General features: G+C 38.3%; 1 protein-coding gene across 4 annotated transcripts in view; it reads left to right on the top strand.

The window, feature by feature from the left end:
• The window catches only part of KATNAL1 (katanin catalytic subunit A1 like 1), a 98,418-nt gene that overhangs the window by 36,409 nt on the left and 39,892 nt on the right, over positions 1-22,117 (top strand). For all 4 annotated transcript variants that reach the window (XM_004054324.5, XM_004054325.4, XM_055359744.2 and 1 more), the window contains exon 4: positions 13,220-13,388. In XM_004054324.5, coding sequence (XP_004054372.1) covers positions 13,220-13,388 — 169 coding nt within the window. The remainder of the gene's footprint in view (positions 1-13,219; positions 13,389-22,117) is intronic.

Below are 22,117 nucleotides of genomic sequence, written 5' to 3'. Positions count from 1 at the left end.
TAGGTTTATTCATGTGTTTGCCAATGGTTTTGTTTACCATTTCTTGCATTTCACTATTTCTAGATTCAGTTTCATCTTTGCTGAAGAATAGTAGTTTTTACAGCCAAGGTCTCTATTAGTGGTAAACTAACAGTTCTTTTCTCAAAATATCTGTATTTTCCTGTCACTCTTACATGATATTTTAGTATAAAATACTAGTTTGGTAGTTAGTCTCTATGCTTTGAAGATGACATTAGTAATAGTATTTTGTCTTCTGGCTTGTGTTATCAGTCTGTTTGTTGTTTGTTTATAGGTAACTTTTTTTCTCATTGGTTTTAAGGTTTTTTCTGTCTTTGTGTTAAACAGTGTCACTGTGAATTATTTAAATGTAGATTTATTTTTATTTATACTACTTAAGACTTGTGCATCTTTTGCTCGAAAATTTTTAAATGCTTCTAATCATATTAAACATATTTATTTTGTAGTCTATAGCTGGCAGTTCTCTTATCAAAGTTATTGAGAGTCATCTTGCTTTTTGTTATTTCTGGTGAGCCTTGTTTGTGGTAAAGTTGAGAATGTTTCTTCAGTAAGGGTTTAACAAGTCATTTCAATATGTGGCTTGTTTGGAAGAAGGTGTCACTCCTGAGACATCTGTGTTTGCTTCAGCCAGGTGCCTTAGGGATGTTACCTGCGTAGGCCCACTTTTAGGCCCACTTTCTCTGCTTAAGGTAGTGTAAAATTGAGTCATAAATCACATGAGGATGGGCCCTTTGCTACTATATCTAGGGGGCACTTTCGCTTCACTCCACAAATGTAGAACATAGACCCAAGTAGAAAAATGTACTTTTATTTCTTCTGTCTTTAAAATTCTACCCTTTTACCAAGGTGGTTGTCCTTTGAGGGTCCTGGCTTTATGTGGTAGTCTCAATTCAACTTCTTTGACTTGTGTGGGGCTACGACCCTGTCTCAGATCTCACTTGTGTCAATAAATCTCAAGCCCTCAGATGTCTGAGGCCCAAAACACTGAAGGACTGCCATGTCTTCAGCTCATGTGCTTCTATTTCTCTCTCTCTCTCTTTCTTGGCTGTTAGGTATTTCACTTACCTTATGGTAAGATCAGCTATGTATGTAAAAGGGTATTGGTTACATTTTACTTAGAATTCCTGCATGTTTTATTGTGGGAAGATTTTCAGCTTATTTATTTTTGTTGTCACTGCATATTATTTTTGTAGTTTCTATTATCAGTTCTTGAGGGGCTTATCTTACAATTTGTTTTCTTTGTGTGACTTGTTTATATTTGAGTTGAGGACTCTTCTTCAGCAAGGCTTTAGTTGTAGGGTTTATGTGAACAGAAAGAGATGTCTAGTATAATTGTAAAATATGTATGTACATTCAGCTAAATTATAGGCTTGGTGAATGCTGGCAGTATGTCACATGCTTTTAGTATCCACTTGGTTTTATAAATCAGTAGAATAATCTCAGAAGTTGACGATAAACTGGACAAAGACCTGTGAGAATTTATCTAAAGTTCAACTGACACTATTTTATTATCTGTAGAGTAGAAGTTGTATAGTCCTGATAATATGAAAAAATATCATCGTTCGTCAAGTTTTAAAGTCTTTAGAGTTAGGCAAAAAATAAATTAAGTATCTTAGGTTTTTCAAGTTCAGAGATTTTTAGAATTTAATGGTAAAGGCAATGACCTATCTGTGGAGCCAAAGAAAAGCAAGATACAGGCAGTGATTAACTTGCCTGGGAATGATGGAATTCCATCATTAGTGAAAGGTTTAGTAGTTTTCACACCCCTTGCCCCACTCTTGAAATGACTGAATGAATGGCTTAGCAACTCTAAATAAGATTTAGTATGGCTCATCAGAAACACTGACAAGAATCCACTCAATATCCCAGCTTAAATAACTGTTGTGGGTAACATCAAAATGCTAGGAATCCAACCCCCAACATATTAAATGGGATTGTATAATTTTTGGTGTGAGAAGTAAGTCTGTAGCTCCAGATCTTAAACCATCTGAAATTTCTGGTTTACTATTACCTTGGTTAAGTTGGATGATAAGTGTTTTCTGTAGTAGTTAAGCAGATCTTTTAACTCCAGGGAGATTTAAAATTAAGGCTAGGCATGTCTAAGAGGATAAAAACTGGTAATATTTTTCTGTTAAAGGATATGTGTATATTTGCATATTTATTTTTTATGTATTTGGAATATTTAAGAAAATGGGCTAATGAGGGTGACATGCATGCAATTCCACTTTAAATGTATTATGGAATGATTTAGACTTGTGATTTTTTTCCTGCATGAAAATGCATGTTAAGTACTTTATTGGAACTCTTAGGAGAAATTTAATATTATCTTATTTGTAAACTTAATTTATTATGTTTATAAAAGTAATTGTATGTAAATTATGCTTTACTAAGTAAGGCAAGAACTAAGAAGAAAATATATTAAATTTATAAATGTTGGTTACAAAATTGTGGTAGCATTTTATTAACCAGGTTTGTAAATGGGACCAAGCATTATTTTAACATCTCTTAAAAGCGGGCCAGGTGCAGTGGCTCACCCCTGTAATCCCAGCACTTTGGGAGGCCGAGGTGGGCGGATCACTTGAGGACAGGAGTTCAAGACCAGCTTGGCCCACATGGTGAAACCCTGTCTCCACAAAAATACAGAAATTAGCTGGGCATGGTGGCACATTCCTGTAATCCCAGCTGAGGCAGAAGAATCTCTTGAGCCTGGGAGGTAGAGGTTGCAGTGAGCTGAGAGTGTGCCACTGCACTCCAGCCTGGGTGGCAGAGTGAGTGAGACTTTTTTTTTTTTTTTTTTTTTTTGAGATGGAGTTTCATTCATCTTGCCCAGGCTGGAGTGCAGTGGCACGATCTCGGCTCATGGCAACCTCCGCCTCCTGGGTTCAAGCGATTCTCCTGCCCCAGCCTCTCAAGTAGCTGGGATTATAGGCGCCCGCCACCATGCCTGGCTAATTTTTTGTATTTTTAGTAGAGACGGAGTTTCGCCATGTTGGGCAGGTTGGTCTCGAACTCTTGACCTCAGGTGATCTGCCCGCCTGAGCCTCCCAAAGTGCTGGGATTACAGGTGTGAGCCACCACGCCTGGCCAAGAGACTGATTTAAAAAAAAAAAAAAAAATCTCTTAAAAGGAACTTCTAAAATCTGCTAGGCTCAAATGTAGAAAAAAAAACTAGCTGAATCTGAAAGCTTTAAGGAAAAACTTATTTTTTGCATAAATTTAATAAGTTGAATATTTTAAACATCAAAGTAAGCCTCTGAAGAGTATTCTCTGCACAAAAAGCACCCTTAAGGATACAAAACAACTCATATCAACTTGTATCATAACGTTGTCTGTGGTGCTCAATATATTTCTGAACGTGATTGATTTGCTTAGATAATGAGGGAATGCTTTTTTTTTCTTTTTTTTTAATTTTTTAATTTTTATTTTTTAAATTTATTATTATTATACTTTAAGTTTTAGGGTACATGTGCACAATGTGCAGGTTAGTTACATATGTATACATGTGCCATGCTGGTGCGCTGCACCCACTAACTCGTCATCTAGCATTAGGTATATCTCCCAATGCTATCCCTCCCCCGTCCCCCCACCCCACAACAGTCCCCAGAGTGTGATGTTCCCCTTCCTGTGTCCATGTGTTCTCATTGTTCAATTCCCACCTATGAGTGAGAATATGCAGTGTTTGGTTTTTTGTTCTTGCGATAGTTTACTGAGAATGATGATTTCCAATTTCATCCATGTCCCTACAAGGGACATGAACTCATCATTTTTTATGGCTGCATAGTATTCCATGGTGTATATGTGCCACATTTTCTTAATCCAGTCTATCATTGTGTGACATTTGGGTTGGTTCCAAGTCTTTGCTATTGTGAATAATGCTGCAATAAACATACGTGTGCGCGTGTCTTTATAGCAGCATGATTTATAGTCCTTTGGGTATATACCCACTAATGGGATGGCTGGGTCAAATGGCATTTCTAGTTCTAGATCCCTGAGGAATCGCCACACTGACTTCCACAATGGTTGAACTAGTTTACAGTCCCACCAACAGTGTAAAAGTGTTCCTATTTCTGCACATCCTCTCCAGCACCTGTTGTTTCCTGACTTTGTAATGATTGCCATTCTAACTGGTGTGAGATGGTATCTCATTGTGGTTTTGATTTGCATTTCTCTGATGGCCAGTGATGGTGAGCATTTTTTCATGTGTTTTTTGGCTGCATAAATGTCTTCTTTTGAGAAGTGTCTGTTCATGTCCTTCGCCCACTTTTTGTTGGGGTTGTTTGTTTTTTTCTTGTAAATTTGTTTGAGTTCATTGTAGATTCTGGATATTAGCCCTTTGTCAGATAAGTAGGTTGTGAAAATTTTCTCCCATTTTGTAGGTTGCCCCTTTCCTCTGATGGTAGTTTCTTTTGCTGTGCAGAAGCTCTTTAGTTTAATTAGATCCCATTTGTCAATTTTGGCTTTTGTTGCCATTGCTTTTGGTGTTTCAGACGTGAAGTCCTTGCCCATGCCTATGTCCTGAATGGTAATGCCTAGGTTTTCTTCTAGGGTTTTTAATGGTTTTAGGTCTAACATTTAAGTCTTTAATCCATCTTGAATTGATTTTTGTATAAGGTGTAAGGAAGGGATCCAGTTTCAGCTTTCTACATATGGCTAGCCAGTCTTCCCAGCACCATTTATTAAATAGGGAATCCTTTCCCCATTGCATGTTTCTCTGAGGTTTGTCAAAGATCAGATAGTTGTAGATATGCGGCGTTATTTCTGAGGCCTCTGTTCTGTTCCATTGATCTATATCTCTGTTTTGGTACCAGCACCATGCTGTTTTGGTTACTGTGGCCTTGTAGTATAGTTTGAAGTCAGGTAGTGTGATGCCTCCAGCTTTGTTCTTTTGGCTTAGGATTGACTTGGCGATGCGGGCTCTTTTTTGGTTCCATATGAACTTTAAAGTAGTTTTTTCCAATTCTGTGAAGAGAGTCATTGGTAGCTTGATGGGGATGGCATTGAATCTGTAAATTACCTTGGGCAGTATGGCCATTTTCATGATATTGATTCTTCCTATCCATGAGCATGGAATGTTCTTCCATTTCTTTGTATCCTCTTTTATTTCCTTGAGCAGTGGTTTGTAGTTCTCCTTGAAGAGGTCCTTCACATCCCTTGTAAGTTGGATTCCTAGGTATTTTATTCTCTTTGAAGCAATTGTGAATGGGAGTTCACTCATGATTTGGCTCTCTGTTTGTCTGTTGTTGGTGTATAAGAATGCTTGTGATTTTTGTACATTGATTTTGTATCCTGAGACTTTGCTGAAGTTGCTTATCAGCTTGAGATTTTGGGCTGAGACGATGGAGTTTTCTAGATATACAATCATGTCGTCTGCAAACAGGGACAATTTGACTTCCTCTCTTCCTAATTGAATACCCTTTATTTCCTTCTCCTGCCTAATTGCCCTGGCCAGAACTTCCAACACTATGTTGAATAGGAGTGGTGAGAGAGGGCATCCCTGTCTTGTGCCCGTTTTCAAAGGGAATGCTTCCAGTTTTTGCCCATTCAGTATGATATTGGCTGTGGGTTTGTCATGAATAGCTCTTATTATTTTGAGATATGTCCCATCAATACCTAATTTATTGAGAGTTTTTAGCATGAAGGGTTGTTGAATTTTGTCAAAGGCCTTTTCTGCATCTATTGAGATACTCATGTGGTTTTTGTCTATGGTTCTGTTTATATGCTGGATTACATTTATTGATTTGCGTATATTGAACCAGCCTTGCATCCCAGGGTTGAAGCCCACTTGATCATGGTGGATAAGCTTTTCGATGTGCTGCTGGATTCAGTTTGCCAGTATTTTATTGAGGATTTTTGCATCAATGTTCATCAAGGATATTGGTCTAAAATTCTCTTTTTTGGGTGTGTCTCTGCCCGGCTTTGGTATCAGGATGATGCTGGCCTCATAAAATGAGTTAGGGAGGATTCCCTCTTTTTCTATTGATTGGAATAGTTTCAGAAGGAATGGTACCAGTTCCTCCTTGTACCTCTGGTAGAATTCGGCTGTGAATCCCATCTCGTCCTGGACTCTTTTTGGTTGGTAAGCTATTGATTATTGCCACAATTTCAGCTCCTGTTATTGGTCTATTCAGAGTTTCAAGTTTTTCCTGGTTTAGTCTTGGGAGGGTGTATGTGTCAAGAAATTTATCCATTTCTTCTAGATTTTCTAGTTTATTTGCGTAGAGGTGTTTATAGTATTCTCTGATGGTAGTTTGTATTTCTGTGGGATCGGTGGTGATATCCCCTTTATCATTTTTTATTGCATCTATTTGATTCTTCTCTGTTTTCTTCTTTATTAGTCTTGCTAGCGGTCTATCAATTTTTTTGATCCTTTCAAAAAACCAGCTCCTGGATTCATTAATTTTTTGAAGGGTTTTTTGTGTCTCTATTTCCTTCAATTCTGCTCTGATTTTAGTTATTTCTTGCCTTCTGCTAGCTTTTGAATGTGTTTGCTCTTGCTTTTCTAGTTCTTTTAATTGTGATGTCAGGGTGTCAATTTTGGATCTTTCTTGCTTTCTCTTGTGGGCATTTAGTGCTATAAATTTCCCTCTACACACTGCTTTGAATGCATCCCAGAGATTCTGGTATGTTGTGTCTTTGTTCTCATTGGTTTCAAAGAACATCTTTATTTCTGCCTTCATTTCATTATGTACCCAGTAGTCATTCAGGAGCAGGTTGTTCAGTTTCCGTGCAGTTGAGCAGTTTTGAGTGAGATTCTTAATCCTGAGTTCTAGTTTGATTGCACTGTGGTCTGAGAGATAGTTTGTTATAATTTCTGTTCTTTTACATTTGCTGAGGAGAGCTTTACTTCCAAGTATGTGGTCAATTTTGGAATAGGTGTGGTGTGGTGCTGAAAAAAATGTATATTCTGTTGATTTGGGGTGGAGAGTTCTGTAGATGTCTATTAGGTCCGCTTGGTGCAGAGCTGAGTTCAATACCTGGGTATCCTTGTTGACTTTCTGTCTCATTGATCTGTCTAATGTTGACAGTGGGGTGTTAAAGTCTCCCATTATTAATGTGTGGGAGTCTAAGTCTCTTTGTAGGTCACTCAGGACTTGCTTTATGAATCTGGGTGCTTCTGTATTGGGTGCATATATATTTAGGATAGTTAGCTCTTCTTGTTGAATTGATCCCTTTACCATTATGCAATGGCCTTCTTTGTCTCTTTTGATCTTTGTTGGTTTAAAGTCTGTTTTATCAGAGACTAGGATTGCAACACCTGCCTATTTTTGTTTTCCATTTGCTTGGTAGATCTTCCCTCCGTCCTTTTATTTTGAGCCTATGTGTGTCTCTGCACATGAGATGGGTTTCCTGAATACAGCACACTGATGGGTCTTGAGTCTATCCAATTTGCCAGTCTGTGTCTTTTAATTGGAGCATTTAGTCCATTTACATCGAAAGTTAATATTGTTATGTGTGAATTTGATCCTGTCATTATGATGTTAGCTGGTTATTTTGCTCGTTAGTTCATGCAGTTTCTTCCTAGTCTCAATGGTCTTTACATTTTGGCATGATTTTGCAGCGGCTGGTATCGGTTGTTCCTTTCCATGTTTAGTGCTTCCTTAAGGAGCTCTTTTAGGGCAGGCCTGGTGGTGACAAAATCTCTCAGCATTTGCTTGTCTGTAAAGTATTTTATTTCTCCTTCACTTATGAAGCTTAGTTTGGCTGGATATGAAATTCTGGGTTGAAAATTCTTTTCTTTAAGAATGTTGAATATTGGCCCCCACTCTCTTCTGGCTTGTAGAGTTTCTGCCGAGAGATCCGCTGTTAGTCTGATGGGCTTCCCTTTGTGGGTAACCCGACCTTTCTCTCTGGCTGCCCTTAACATTTTTTCCTTCATTTCAACTTTGGTGAATCTGACAATTATGTGTCTTGGAGTTGCTCTTCTCGAGGAGTATCTTTGTGGCGTTCTCTGTATTTCCTGAATCTGAATGTTGGCCTGCCTTCCTAGATTGGGGAAGTTCTCCTGGATGATATCCTGCAGAGTGTTTTCCAACTTGGTTCCATTCTCCTGTCACTTTCAGGTACACAAATCAGATGTAGATTTGGTCTTTTCACATAGTCCCGTATTTCTTGGAGGCTTTGCTCGTTTCTTTTTATTCTTTTTTCTCTAAACTTCCCTTCTCGCTTCATTTCATTCACTTCATCTTCCACCGCTGATACCCTTTCTTCCAGTTGATTGCATCGGCTCCTGAGGCTTCTGCATTCTTCACGTAGTTCTCGAGCCTTGGTTTTCAGCTCCATCAGCTCCTTTAAGCACTTCTGTGTATTGGTTATTCTAGTTATACATTCTTCTAAACTTTTTTCAAAGTTTTCAACTTCTTTGCCTTTGGTTTGAATTTCCTCCCGTAGCTCAGAGTAATTTGATCGTCTGAAGCCTTCTTCTCTCAGCTCGTCAAAGTCATTCTCCGTCCAGCTTTGTTGCGTTGCTGGTGAGGAACTGCGTTCCTTTGGAGAAGGAGAGGCACTCTGCTTTTTAGAGTTTCCAGTTTTTCTGCTCTGTTTTTTCCCCATCTTTGTGGTTTTATCTACTTTTGGTCTTTGATGATGGTGATGTACAGATGGGTTTTTGGTGTGGATGTCCTTTCTGTTTGTTAGTTTTCCTTCTAACAGACAGGACCCTCAGCTGCAGGTCTGTTGGAGTACCCTGCCGTGTGAGGTGTCAGTCTGCCCCTGCTGGGGGGTACCTCCCAGTTAGGCTGCTGGGGTGTCGGGGTCAGGGACCCACTTGAGGAGGCAGTCTGCCCGTTCTCAGATCTCCAGCTGCGTGCTGGGAGAACCACTGCTCTCTTCAAAGCTGTCAGACAGGGACATTTAAGTCTGCAGAGGTTACTGCTGTCTTTTTGTTTGTCTGTGCCCTGCCCCCAGAGGTGGAGCCTACAGAGGCAGGCAGGCCTCCTTGAGTTGTGGTGGGCTCCACCCAGTTCGAGCTTCCCGGCTGCTTTGTTTACCTAATCAAGCCTGGGCAATGGCGGGCGCCCCTCCCCCAGCCTCGCTGCTGCCTTGCAGTTTGATCTCAGACTGCTGTGCTAGCAATCAGCAAGACTCCATGGGCATAGGACCCTCCGAGCCAGGTGCGGGATATAATCTCCTGGCGCAGCGTTTTTTAAGACCGTCGGAAAAGCGCAGTATTCAGGTGGGAGTGACCCGATTTTCCAGGCGCCGTCTGTCACCCCTTTCTTTGACTAGGAGAGGGAACTCCCTGACCCCTCGCTCTTCCCAAGTGAGGCAATGCCTTGCCCTGCTTTGGCTCGCGCACAGTGCACACACCCACTGACCTGCGCCCACTGTCTGGCACTCCCTAGTGAGATGAACCCAGTACCTCAGATGGAAATGCAGAAATCACCGGTCTTCTGTGTCGCTCACGCTGGGAGCTGTAGACTGGAGCTGTTCCTATTGGGCCATCTTGGCTCCTCCCCCCGCTTTTTTTTTTTTCTTTTAGATGGAGCCTTGCTGTGTGGCCCAGGCTGGAATGCAGTGGCATGATCTCAACTCACTGCAACCTTTGCCTCTCAGATTCAAGTGATTCTCCTGCCTCAGCCTCCCGAGTAGCTGGGATTACAGGTGCCCACCACCATGTACAGCTGATTTTTGTATTTTTAGTAGAGACAGGGTTTCGCCATGTTGGCATGGCTGGTCTGGAACTCCTGACCTGTAGTGATCTGCCTGTCTCGGCCTCCCAGAGTGCTGGGATTACAGGTGTGAGCCACTGTGTCCGACCCTTAATACAGCCTTTTACGTTGTATAGCATAGTGCCTTTCATTCATTAAGATTTAGCTATTTGTTGAAAGAATTAATAATATTTTATAGATTCCTACTTACGATACTTGTTTATAATCTGATAGCAAATAATTAAAAAATTCTAAAGTCCTTTTTAGAACCAGAATGATTCTGGTTAATGATTAAATTCTGGAAAGTCACTTGGTTTGTGAAGACACCACTGAAATTTAGTAGAAAAAGGTGGGTCCTATCAGTAAATGCTTCTGGGGTAATTGATTATCCATTTGGGTGAAAAAAATCGAGATACTCTTCTTCCCCACCTCACGTCATACAAAAATTAATATAAAATAACCAATACCTACAATATTAAAAGTAATAAAGTAAAACTTCTAGAAGAAAACATGGGAGGGATATCATCATGATCTCGCAGTAGGCAAAGATTTATTAAACTGGCCACTAAAGCATTAAATATAAAATATTGATAAATTGGACTTACAGAATCATGACCTCTTTATCAAGAAAGATACCATTAAGAGAGATAAAATACCTTTATAACAGACTTGCACCTGTACATGTACCCCTGAATCTAAAATAAAAGTTGAAAATAAAATGCAAAAATAAAGAAAAGAGCAAATCACACACTGGGAGAAGATATTTGCAAAGCGTATATGTGACATAGGACTCGTATCTAGACTATATAAAGCAGTACCAATAAGAACATTTACAAATAATATTGATATTCAATATAGCTTTGAAAGAGGAAGTATTGGATTTCAAAGGAGATGAGGCTTATTTGCATGTGATAGAATAAGGCATATTTCTTATTCCTATAGGGAAATCTCAAATAGGAGAATTGAACACAGCACAGATATTTTTGTCTTTCACCTGCAGATCTAACCAGTTATTCTCTAAATTTGAAGTGCCGTAAGCTAGTACCGTGTCAGTCTGTTTGACCATTAGAGCAGAGGTCGAGGATGCTATGTAATCCTACTAAAGTCTATTTTTAAAGAGAGACTAGTAAAAGAAGCCTTGAGACCTTTATTGTTTACACAGCCTGGAAGCTGTCACTGAGTCCTTAAATTGAAGCATGACATTGTGCAGTGATGCGCTAGTGGACAAAGAAGTACAGAACAGAATCAAGGATGTCCTTTGGGAAGTCCACAGAGTCTGTTACAAATGTAATATCCAATTGCAGTGAGATGGAACTGAAGACTTACAAAGCAAAGGCACACTTCCTATGAGACAGGGGCCTTGCCACAAATGACACCTCTGGCTTCTTGAGCAGTTTCACTCAGACTATTTAGGAGCCCATCAGAATATTCAGTGGCAGGACAAGGTCAGTAATGGCAAACACTCAGAATGCAGCCTGTGTAAGAGCTTTGAACCAATTCTTCCACAATACAGCTTTACTGAGCGGGATATGTGTGGAGAATGGACTACAGCAGGACTCCTAGGCGGCCATTGAATGGCAAGCTGAGGTGGGGAAAGCGCAAGCTGAGGAGGCAGAAGGAATGTTGTCTGAGACCTGCTGCAGTGCACCCTGAGCAGTGAGGTCGCAGCAAGCCCAGCCGTGGGCGAGCAGCCTGGCATCCAGCTGGGAGGGATGGGATTGCTGTTGGTGAGCAGAGGCTCTGGCTAGCTGTTGAGTCTAAAAAGCAGGACCACAAAGAAAACAGACTATTTAAATAGCAGGTGAAGCCGCTTACAAAAGAGCAAACTTGATGCAAATTCTGTGTGGAAAAGATTGTTGGTCTCATTTTATTGTCTTTGGCCATACCCATAAATCTGACTCAGGAAAGACATTTATATGTACACAAGTGTATACAAATAAAAGTAAAGTTTTAGTCTACTACTTTCTACCCCTTCATCCAAAAAAAAAAAAAAAATTAGGTCAAAAAACAGTGGTCACATTGAAATACTAGAAATAGAGCAATTTAACAATTACAATTTTTTATTCTTTACCAGACTCGTCACATTTTTATTTTATAGGTAGAATGCTTAAAAGACTACTAATGTCCTAAAGATGATAATGTAATAATACTTTAAATCTTAAAATGCCTCATAGCCATTACTATGCACTATTTTGTAGTTGCTTTCCTGTGGATTTCTTTCACAAGATTGCTTGTCTTTGTCTCCTCCTAGGGTCAGTGTGGTAGAGGCCATATACCACCTAATGGGTGCCTCAGTAAATACTTGTTTAACTGGACTGAACTCCAAGGATTAAGATGTCAGTGTATGTTTACCTCATAGATAGACATACGGTTTTTGCCGGCCTTCTAGAAATTTCACGATGTAGTCTAATTCCAACATCTAAATATGCTGTATCAGACTCGCAACATGTTAACACATTTTTTTTTCTTTTTTATTCTTTTTCTTACTGTTTTGGCCCTTAGTTTGCAACCTTCATGGCTTTTTATCCATTTTCCTATCTTTGAATTATGCATATATGTCACCTTTTCTGATATGAGGAACGGAACTCGATGATGAGTTAGGTGAATTATAAGTGTGAGGCTGGAAAGGGGATAATAATAGATATGGCATGTGGTTAAAAATGGAATACACATATGGGATCTAGAGGGCTACAGATACATACATAGCTATAGAAAGAGAAAAGGTAGGAAAATAGAGGTAGAGATATTTCAAGAGAGAACTAAGATTAGACACGAAGTGATAGAGTCCCTTTCCCAAGAATCAAAAAGAGACAAAAACTGTGCTGAGAAGCCTCAAAACTTTACTGTTTGCAGGAGACAAGTTCCACAGTAGATGAAACAAAATATGCTATTTTGCATGCATACTTATATGTATTTATCAAAATTTTTAATCACATTTGGAGGACTGTATAATTTGAATGATTCTGTGATTTTTAGACATTCTCAAAACATGAATATTTTAAAACATAATTACTTAAAGAAGATTTCATTGTTAGCTCTGCCATTTGTAATTTGATGAATGAAATGTTTAATTTTCCATTATAGAAGCAGAGAAAATCATCTTGGTTGTAAAACAGAAATTAGTAAACTGTACAAATAGACTTATTTAGAACTCCTGTCCTTACAGCTTTTAATGCTTTTTTCTAAAAAAAAGTTACTTATTCTTGGTTTAGGACAGTAATGAATAAAATTATTGCCTTTCCATTATGTTAAGATTATTAGATAGGGATAGTCTGTGTTGCCCTCTATTGGTGATTAATAATTAACTTTTGACAGAATAATTGCTGCTGTATGTGTCATTTGTGTGTATTTAATAATTGTATCAGCCAGTATATTTTAGAAAAAAGAATTTGGGAAAACTAACCTAATAGTTTTGGCCATGAATTGGCCAAAGGTGAAAAAATTAGCTTTCGGGCTTTTTGATTTAACAATTTTATTGACTAAGATAGTATTGACATACTTTTGCCTTTGATTAATTTTAATTTTAATTTTAATTTTTTTTTTTTTTTTGTCAGAGCTCCACCTCAGATCAGGCGTCCCAGTCGAGAAGTAAGACCTCTGAGGAAAGAAATGGCAGGAGTAGGAGCCCGGGGACCTGTAGGCCGAGCACATCCTATATCAAAGAGTGAAAAGCCTTCTACAAGTAGGGACAAGGACTATAGAGCAAGAGGGAGAGATGACAAGGCAAGATGCTGTCTTTCTGTAATTCACTCACTTGAAGCCCAGGACTTTTGGTGGATGTTATGATTTTTGTTGGCTTTTCAAGATACCCTGGTTTTGACGTGGAAGAGTTAGAAAAATGTCTCATTCAAAGCCTAAGTAGTCTTTGTATTTTGAAGGCCATGCTGCAATGCAAATTACCTCAGAGGCGTAGTAAATATATATATACACATACATGTATAAAAATATTTAGTGAAATGGATCCCTTGTAAGAAAAAATACGGCTTTAAAACTTTTTTGAAAAATATTTTAATAAGTATTCTGAATAGAAATGAGCAATAAATGAAAATAGTTATGGGGAAAGACAAGAAGGTAGATGTATCTGTTCACAGAATAAGATGAGGGATATGATTTACTACTGCCAAAAATAAGTATCTTTGATTTGTCTGTAGATTATAGTAGAACAAGATTTTTTTTCTTTTCCTTGAGAAGATTCCCCTTGCTTAGGGTTCATTGTGCACATGTACTTATTTAGGAAATTGGTGAATAAACATAGTATTCGGTGGAAATTGTACTTCCCTTAAAATGGACTTAGGACAGTGGGTTGAAGATAATCTTACAGAGTAAGGAGGTAGCCAGGATGATCTGATGTGTCTCTTAGGCCTTAATTTTAGTAAAAAGAGAAAAATTTTTAAGTGATAGTATTTCCTGTTTCCACCGTGATGTCATAAATGAATGATAATGTAATCGAATTGCCACAGAGAAGTTTTATTTTACTAGTTAGAGATTCAGGATCTGTCATCACATTCAGGCCATGATATGTATAATAAAGATATATCTAATAACAAGTGGTTATCCATCAAAACTGTATTTGAATATTTTTATTACGTGTAATTTTGATCTGTAGGTAAGGACTCCAGACCAACTTCCTAGGTCTTATAGCCATAATACATAGACCAAGATAGAATAAAATTGGTGTTTTCTGAATATTTCTATTTATGAGATAGTTCAAAGACATATTCTACCTCCCTGCCTCAATAGGACACTGAAAATGAATTCGATTTTTTTAATGTTTGTAATTTGTGGGAGCTTTTACGCCATGAAACAGCAAGTGATTCTATTTCAGATCCTTTTTGGGATTAGTGAAGGGTAGTAATAAATACATTAACTTTTTAAATTTGTTCCCCCCATTATCAAAAGCCACATAAATGGATACTTGAAACTCTGTATCTCAAATATTATTTTTGTTTCTTTTCTTCATTTTTATGCAGCTAACATTGGTTTGCATTATAGAGAATACAGTATGGGCTGAAATCCAACCTCCAGTTTGCTAGTAGCTTTTAGATAAACCTTTAGAACAGGGTAAGGAACTTTCAGTCTTGAATTTACATAAGAGAGAAACCATGGTGACGGTTTACTGGATGCTGCTTTGCTGGGCACCATTCAAAGTGATTAAACAGTAATTCATGAAGCAATCCCGTGAAGTAGGTGTCTTACTATCCCCACTTTACAGATGAAGAAACTGTGGTACAGAGCGCTAAAACTTGCCAAGGTCTCACAGTGAGACATGGATACTGGAAGACTGGAATTTGTGAAGTCACACATCTTTTTCCTGTTTAACCTTAAGATTTTTCATGTTATGTAGTTCCCCACCTACCGAGCTAGATGAAAAGTCTGGATTGGATTTACCAAAAGAGATCCAGAACAATTAAATGTTGCTTTTTAAATGTGACTCTTAAGCAAAGAACAAAATAACCAAGCAGCATTTTTTGAATGTCAAATACATTTTTTTTTTTTTTTTGAGATGGAGTCTCGCTCTTGCCCAGGCTGGAGTGCAGTGGCGCAACCTCAGCTCACTGCAAGCTCCACCTCCCAGGTTCACGCCATTCTCCTGCCTCAGCCTCCCAAGTAGCTGGGACTACAGGCACCCGCTACCATGCCCGGCTAATTTTTTTTGTATTTTTAGTGGAGGCGTTGTTTCACTGTGTTAGCCAGGATGGTCAATACATTTTTTTTTCTGGAAATTATAAATTGTCTTTCATTTATAATGTTATCAAATGATTTTATAAATCTTAGTTATTCTTTCATTGACATGTAAGTACTCAGAATGTCACTAGAAAGTAACCCTTTTATGTAAGAAAAGAAAAGAACTCCGCAGTTGTTTGGAGATAAAAGATATGTTCTGAGTCACTGTGGAAACAGAGGGGACTACAGTTTTTCAAAACAAACTCATGCAAACTTCATAAGCCTTTGAAAGGTATATTTGACTCAGTTACAATTTTTGTAACCACACAAATATTCATTAGGATACTGAAGTTCCTAAAACTCACTGAAGGCTCGATAGGTTTTGAGGCAGCTTAGGTGAAACTAATAGATACCCACTTCTGCTAAAAGCTCATTTGAAAATGAGTGTTGGGGCCAGGGGCAGTGGCTCACACCTGTAATCCCAGCACTTTGGGAGGCCAAGGCAGGTGAATCACTTTAGCCCAGGAGTTCAAGACCAGCCTGGGCAACATAGTGTAACCCCGTCTCTACTAAAAACACAAAAATTAGCTGGGCGTGGTGGTGCATGCCTGTAATCCCAGCTACTTGGGAGGCTGAGGCATGAGAATCGCTTGAACCTGGGAGGGAGGCAGAGGTTGCAGTGAGCTGAGATCCAGCCACTGCACTCCAGCCTGGGCAACAGAGCGAGACTTGGTCTCAAAAAAAAAAAAGAAAGGAAAATTAGTGTTGTTTGGAAGTACCCTCAGAGGTATGGGAGTCCTCAGTGTTTATTGTATTTGTTTTTCTTAAGATCAGTTTTGTGTATTGCTACCAGCTTTAAAATTGAAGCAGAATAGAACAGAAAATTCAGAGTTTATTGCCCATAAGTACAGTATTATTTTGATAAAAATTTATAAAAATATATACAAATTTATTCATATGTTTATGTACACCAGCTGATGATCCAGAATGCATTTATTACTTTGTGCCTGGGTCAGAATTTTGAAAGCTGCTGCAGCACTCTAACTATGTACTTAACTTTATAGATGTAAAAAAAAGTGAGGATAAGAGAAGTTAGACATATCTTGCTTAAGGTCCCTGGTATATTTTTGGATTTTTAATTTGGTGTTGGGAACTGTATGATGGAACAACTAATAATAGCAGTAGTAGCAAATGTTAGTCTTCCTTGAGCGCACTTATCCTTTTTGAAGCTTTCTACAAAAAAAGCCCTCTTTGAAGCTTTTTACATTTATTGGTTTATTTGATCCCTGCATAATCCTGTGAGCTCAGCATTATTTTTCCTGTTTTATGTGTAGAGAAATTGAGACACTGAAGTCTTAACTGCAAATAGATGGTGAACTAGGATTTGAACCTTGTCTAATTGTAATACCTGAGTTTTTTAATCATTATGCTATACAGACTCTTATTTGAAAATGTTTACTGTCTTCTTATAAGAATATGAGTTTATTTTCTGAGACTGATTATGTCTTTTTTCTTTTTCTTTTTTAAAATTACTGACAGGCTTCAGGTTAGATCCAAGCTTAAAATGCTGTTTTTCAGTAAGTAACAATCACTTTGCATAGTGATCTGTTATTTAGGCTTTATCATTTCCCCCCCTGAGGTCTACAGGGTCATCCATAAGGCTAGTTAGTACTCTGTTTATTGGACACATCTTTATTAAGTGCACATTTTGTGTCAGTAATACTTCTAGGTGCTAGAAATACAAACGTTAATGAAGTGTAGCTCCTGGCCTGAATAAATTAACTTTTAAGCTATATTTTTTTTTGTTTTATTTCAGTGTGTCTGGTCTCTTCTTCCTACTATGACAAAATAGCTTACACAGGGTAATTTAGAAGGAGTAGAAATTTATTTCTCACAGTTTTGGAGGCTGGGAAGTCTAAAATCAAGCCACTAGCAGATTTGGTATCTGCTGAGGGTCTGTTCCTTCTAGATGGCATCTTCTTATGTGTCCTTACAGGATGGAAGGGGCCAACAGGCTCCCTTGGGAATCTTTTATTAGGGCACTAATTCTGTTCATGAGGGCAGAAACCTCATTGACCTAACCACCTTCCAAAAACCCTATCTCCTAATAACATCACATTGGGGCTTAGATACCAACATGAATTTTGGAAGGACACAAAACATTTAGACCATAGCACCTGGGAAAATCGGATTTATTATTATTTTGCTATTTAAGCTTAGAGTCAGATATATACATAGAAGTAACGAAAGGATTTTTTTTACTTAAGAAGGATAATCTAAAAGTAAAATATTAGGTAGCAGAAGAAATGTTTTTGTTTTGTAACCTTAATTTATAAAACTCTGATTCTCAAGTTTTTTTTTTTTTTTTTTTGAGGCAGAGTCTTGCTCTGTCGCCCAGAGACTGGAGTGCGGTGGCGCGATCTCGGCTCGCTGCAAGCTCTGCCTCCTGGGTTCACACCATTCTCCTGCCTCAGCCTCCCGAGTAGCTGGGACTACAGGCGGCCGCCACCACGCCCAGCTATTTTTTTGTATTTTTAGTAGAGACGGGGTTTCACCGTGTTATCCAGGATGGTCTCGATTTCCTGACCTCGTGATCCGCCCGCCTCGGCCTCCCAAAGTGCTGGGATTACAGGCGTGAGCCACTGAGCCCAGCCAAGTATTTTTAAGATTATAGTTTTATGGTTAATTAACTCAGTGAAATGAGCAGTACTTCCATTATCTCATGATTAAAGCTATATATGCTTTTAAATAGAATTCAGATTAAAGTATGGTAAATTATATTCTCTGAATTCATTTTAAAGTTGTTAAAGGACTTTATTTCATTGAATTATACATAACAAATGGCCATTTATCATGAGAAGACTTTCCTTCTCATGAGTAAGTCTAGGGATATCTGATATGGAGAGATGTTGCAAACTAGATTGACATATTCTTTTGAGAGCTATTGATTGATTATACAAATGAACAGTGACTTCGTAAAAAATATTTCTACTGAAGAAAAGTGCACAAATTGTATACTTTTTTGATGAATAATGATAATCTAGCCAGTGGTGTATATTAGTAACTACTTTTATGAAAAAAAGGTGTATGTGTGTATACACATTAAAGAATAAGATGATAATGAAACAATAAAAACACGCTAGAGCTTCACTCATTGATCAATGACTTGAGCAGTTTTCAAATACTGGAAGAATAATCAGATTTTTTATGCTATTTACAGTGTAACAACAGCAAAAATGACATGCTTTTAAGTTTAGTCTGCATTATTAACATTTTCCCCATTACTTTTCTAAATCTAGACAGTCAGGAAAACAATAAATCAAGCCCTGATTTATAGCATTTGCTAATTCTGTGATATAAATACCACCTGTATGATGGATTTCAACATCATGTCACTGAACTCATAGTTGAGATGAGTTTGGGTAGCAGCCTACCATCCTATGGTGTTTCCACCATAGAGATACAATAAACTATGGAACCTCAAAATCATAGGTAATAGTAAAATAATTAGGATGTGAGGAGTTTTGCGTATTTATTTCCTTTTTTAAAAATACAACTTATTCAAAGTTTGTGTAATTTAATATTTATTAATGGCTGCGTTTCACAGCTGGCTCACAAAATTTCTGAAAATTTAGTAGCTGGCTCTCAAAAACTAGTAAAAAACAACTTCAGCATCTCACTGCATGTAAGCCTTGTAATTCAATGTAACCATCAGCTCTGGGGTCAAGAAATCGAACATTTGGCACCTCAGAAGCCATATTCATGATCCCTCCCAATCCTTGCCACTTACCTCTTTCCCAAAGGTAACCGCTGTTCTGATTTCTAATGCCATAAATTAATTATGCCCATTTTGGAACTTTATGTACAGTAAGTATTCTTTTGTGTCCAGCTTTTTTTGTTCAAGGTGTATTTGTGAGATTATTTCATGGTGTTGTATATATTTGTAGTTTATTTTCATTGTCATATAGTAGTATATCACAGTTAAAATCTGTTTTCTTATTAATGGATATTTGGGTTGCCTTTAGCTTGAGACTCTTGTGAGTAATGCTGCTTTGGATGGTTTTCTGCTTATCCTTTGACATATATATGCATGAATTTCTAGTGAGCATATACCTAGGAGTGGAACTGCTGGGTCATAGGATATGCATAAATTAAACTAGGGAATAACACCAGTTTCCAAAGTGGTTATACAAGTTTTCCCTCTTACCTACAGAGGGGAAGTTTCGGTTGCTCCACATCCTTGTCAACACTTGATGTTGTCAGTCTTTTTTTTTTTTTTGAGACAGAATTTCGCTCTTGTCGCCTAGGTTGGAGTTCAATGGCGCAATCTGGGCTCACTGCAACCTCCGCCTCCCAGGTTCAAGCAATTCTCCTGCCTCAGCCTTCCAAGTAGCTGGGATTACAGGCATCTGCCACCACACCCGGCTAATTTTTGTAATTTTTTTTTTTTTTTTTGAGACAGAGTCTCGCTCTGTTGCCCAGGCTGGAGTGCAGTGGCACCATCTGGGCTCACTGCAAGCTCCACCTCCCACGTTCACGCTATTCTCCTGCCTCAGCCTCCTGAGTAGCTGGGAATACAGGAGGCGCCCACCACCACGCCCGGCTAATTTTTTGTATTTTTAGTAGAGACGGGGTTTCACTGTGTTAGCCAGGATGGTCTCGATTTCCTGACCTTGTGATCCACCCGTCTCGGCCTCCCAAAGTGCTGGGATTACAGGTGTGAGCCACCGCACCCAGCCAATTTTTGTATTATTAGTAGAGATGGGGTTTCACCACGTTGGCCAGGCTGGTCTCGAACTCCTGACCTCAGGTGATCCACCCGCCTTGGCCTCCCAAAGTGCTGGGAATCCAGGCGTGAGCCACTGCGCCCGGCGTTGTCAGTCTTTTTTAGGTATAATCATATCTCATTGTGATTTTCCCAGGATATTTGCCATGTGGTGTGTATTTACCTGAGAATTTATGAAGTTGAAAACCTTTTCATATGTTCATTGGCTATTTGTATCATCATGACTTGTTTTTAAGAAACATCTTTTTCTGTCCTTTGAATATTAAGTTGCTCCACAAATTTTGTCTCTGGTGGTAGCTAATTTATAGTGCTGGGTTTTGTTTTTATTTTTTTTTTTTACCTTGTTGTACTAGATTATAGTAAAGTAGTTTTTATATCTAAATAACTATTTGACCAAACTTGTGATTTAGAATTCTAAACCCATTTGTGGAAATTTGTGCTATTCTGGTTTTTTACTCACCCACTGTTGATTTTTTCCTGTGCAAATGTCAGCTTAGTCTTTGACGGGGATGAGTCTTAGGTCATAGGAAGAGTTGTGTTCAAATATTTTAACCTCTTATTCAGAAGACTAATACACATACTTTTCTTAGACTGAACAGTCTTACTGTATTTCAGCCTTGCCAAGTGAGAGTGCTTTAGCTTCTTGATTTTAGAATTTGTATATCTTTATTGAACTATCTTAAGTTTCCCACTTTCAAGGCTATCTTAATAGGAGTGCATGAGCTCTTATTTAATATGGTATTTGGTATTTCTTATGTGGTAAGATTAAATGTGGGGCCTTAATAGCTGTATATGTTTTTTCTTATCCTCTCTCAGACTCTACCACTCATTTTAGCCATTCTGTATACTACAGAAAGTGTAAAATAAAACATGAGAGAACACACTGTCCCTGGCTTGTTGGCATCAGAGCAGCCAGAGAGTTCCTCTTAAATATAGGTCAGATTGTGTCTTCTGCTCGTAACTTTCAGTGGCTTCTTATCTTAGATTAAATGCCAAGTCCTTATAATGGTCTACAAGGCTCTGCATAGTCTGGCATCCATTTCTTCTTTGACCTCATCTTCTTTCTCCCCTCCTCTCATTTCTTTCTGTTAGTTTCTGTGTTGTTCCTCAGATTTGTGAAGTATATGCTGACTGTGACAAATTTGAACTTGCTGTTCTGTCTCTGTTTTACTATATATTTTACTTATTAATATATCGTGCCTCCTAACTTGAATATATGCCTCATGAGGGCAGGGGTTTCTGTTTGGTTCACTGCGATATCCTCAGCGCTTAGAATAGTGCTTGGCACATAGTACTGGCAAATATTGTTGAAAGAACATACATATTGATAGGTGTGCAGAATGATATGGATTCATAATTTCAATTTAAATGTATTAACACTCAAATGCAGGGCATGATACTGAAATTAGTAAGCATTGTTTGCATTTATTAACTTATTTTACTTTGTAAAATAAAGTCTTAAGAGTGGGATGCAATTTAGAAACCTTGTCTAACTTTTTCCTCTGTTGTTTCTCACACTGGGGTAAGAGTAGCCCAGGGGTGTGCAGCAGTATGCTAGGGTACAAAGTGGTTGAAAGCACTGATTCTGGAGCTGTATTCCCTAGGATCTAGCTGCGTGTCCTTGGGCAATTTACTTACCCTTTCTGTGCCTTGGTTTTCTCATCTATGAGATGGAAATAATAAGAGTACCTACCTCATAGGACTTTTAGGATTAATAAGAGAGTTAATATATATCCGGTGCTTAGAACGATACGTGGCACATTGAGTAGGCAGTATATGAGTTTTAGTTATCATTGTAACTTGAAAGTGGGGGACTAACACAGATATGAAATAGAATTCAAAATCACTTTTTAAAAAAAGAAATAATTGCCATTCTAATTGGTGTGAGATGGTATCTCATTGTGGTTTTGATTTGCATTTCTCTAATGACCAGTGATGATGAACTTTTTTCATATGTTTGTTGGCCACATAAATATCTTCTTTTGAGAAGTGTCTGTTCATA

Source organism: Gorilla gorilla, chromosome 14, assembly GCF_029281585.2.
Source record: "Gorilla gorilla gorilla isolate KB3781 chromosome 14, NHGRI_mGorGor1-v2.1_pri, whole genome shotgun sequence".
Lineage (NCBI taxonomy): Eukaryota > Metazoa > Chordata > Mammalia > Primates > Hominidae > Gorilla > Gorilla gorilla.
The sequence above is the reverse complement of the archived record's forward strand: the minus strand, read 5'-3'. Positions and strand labels throughout refer to the sequence as shown.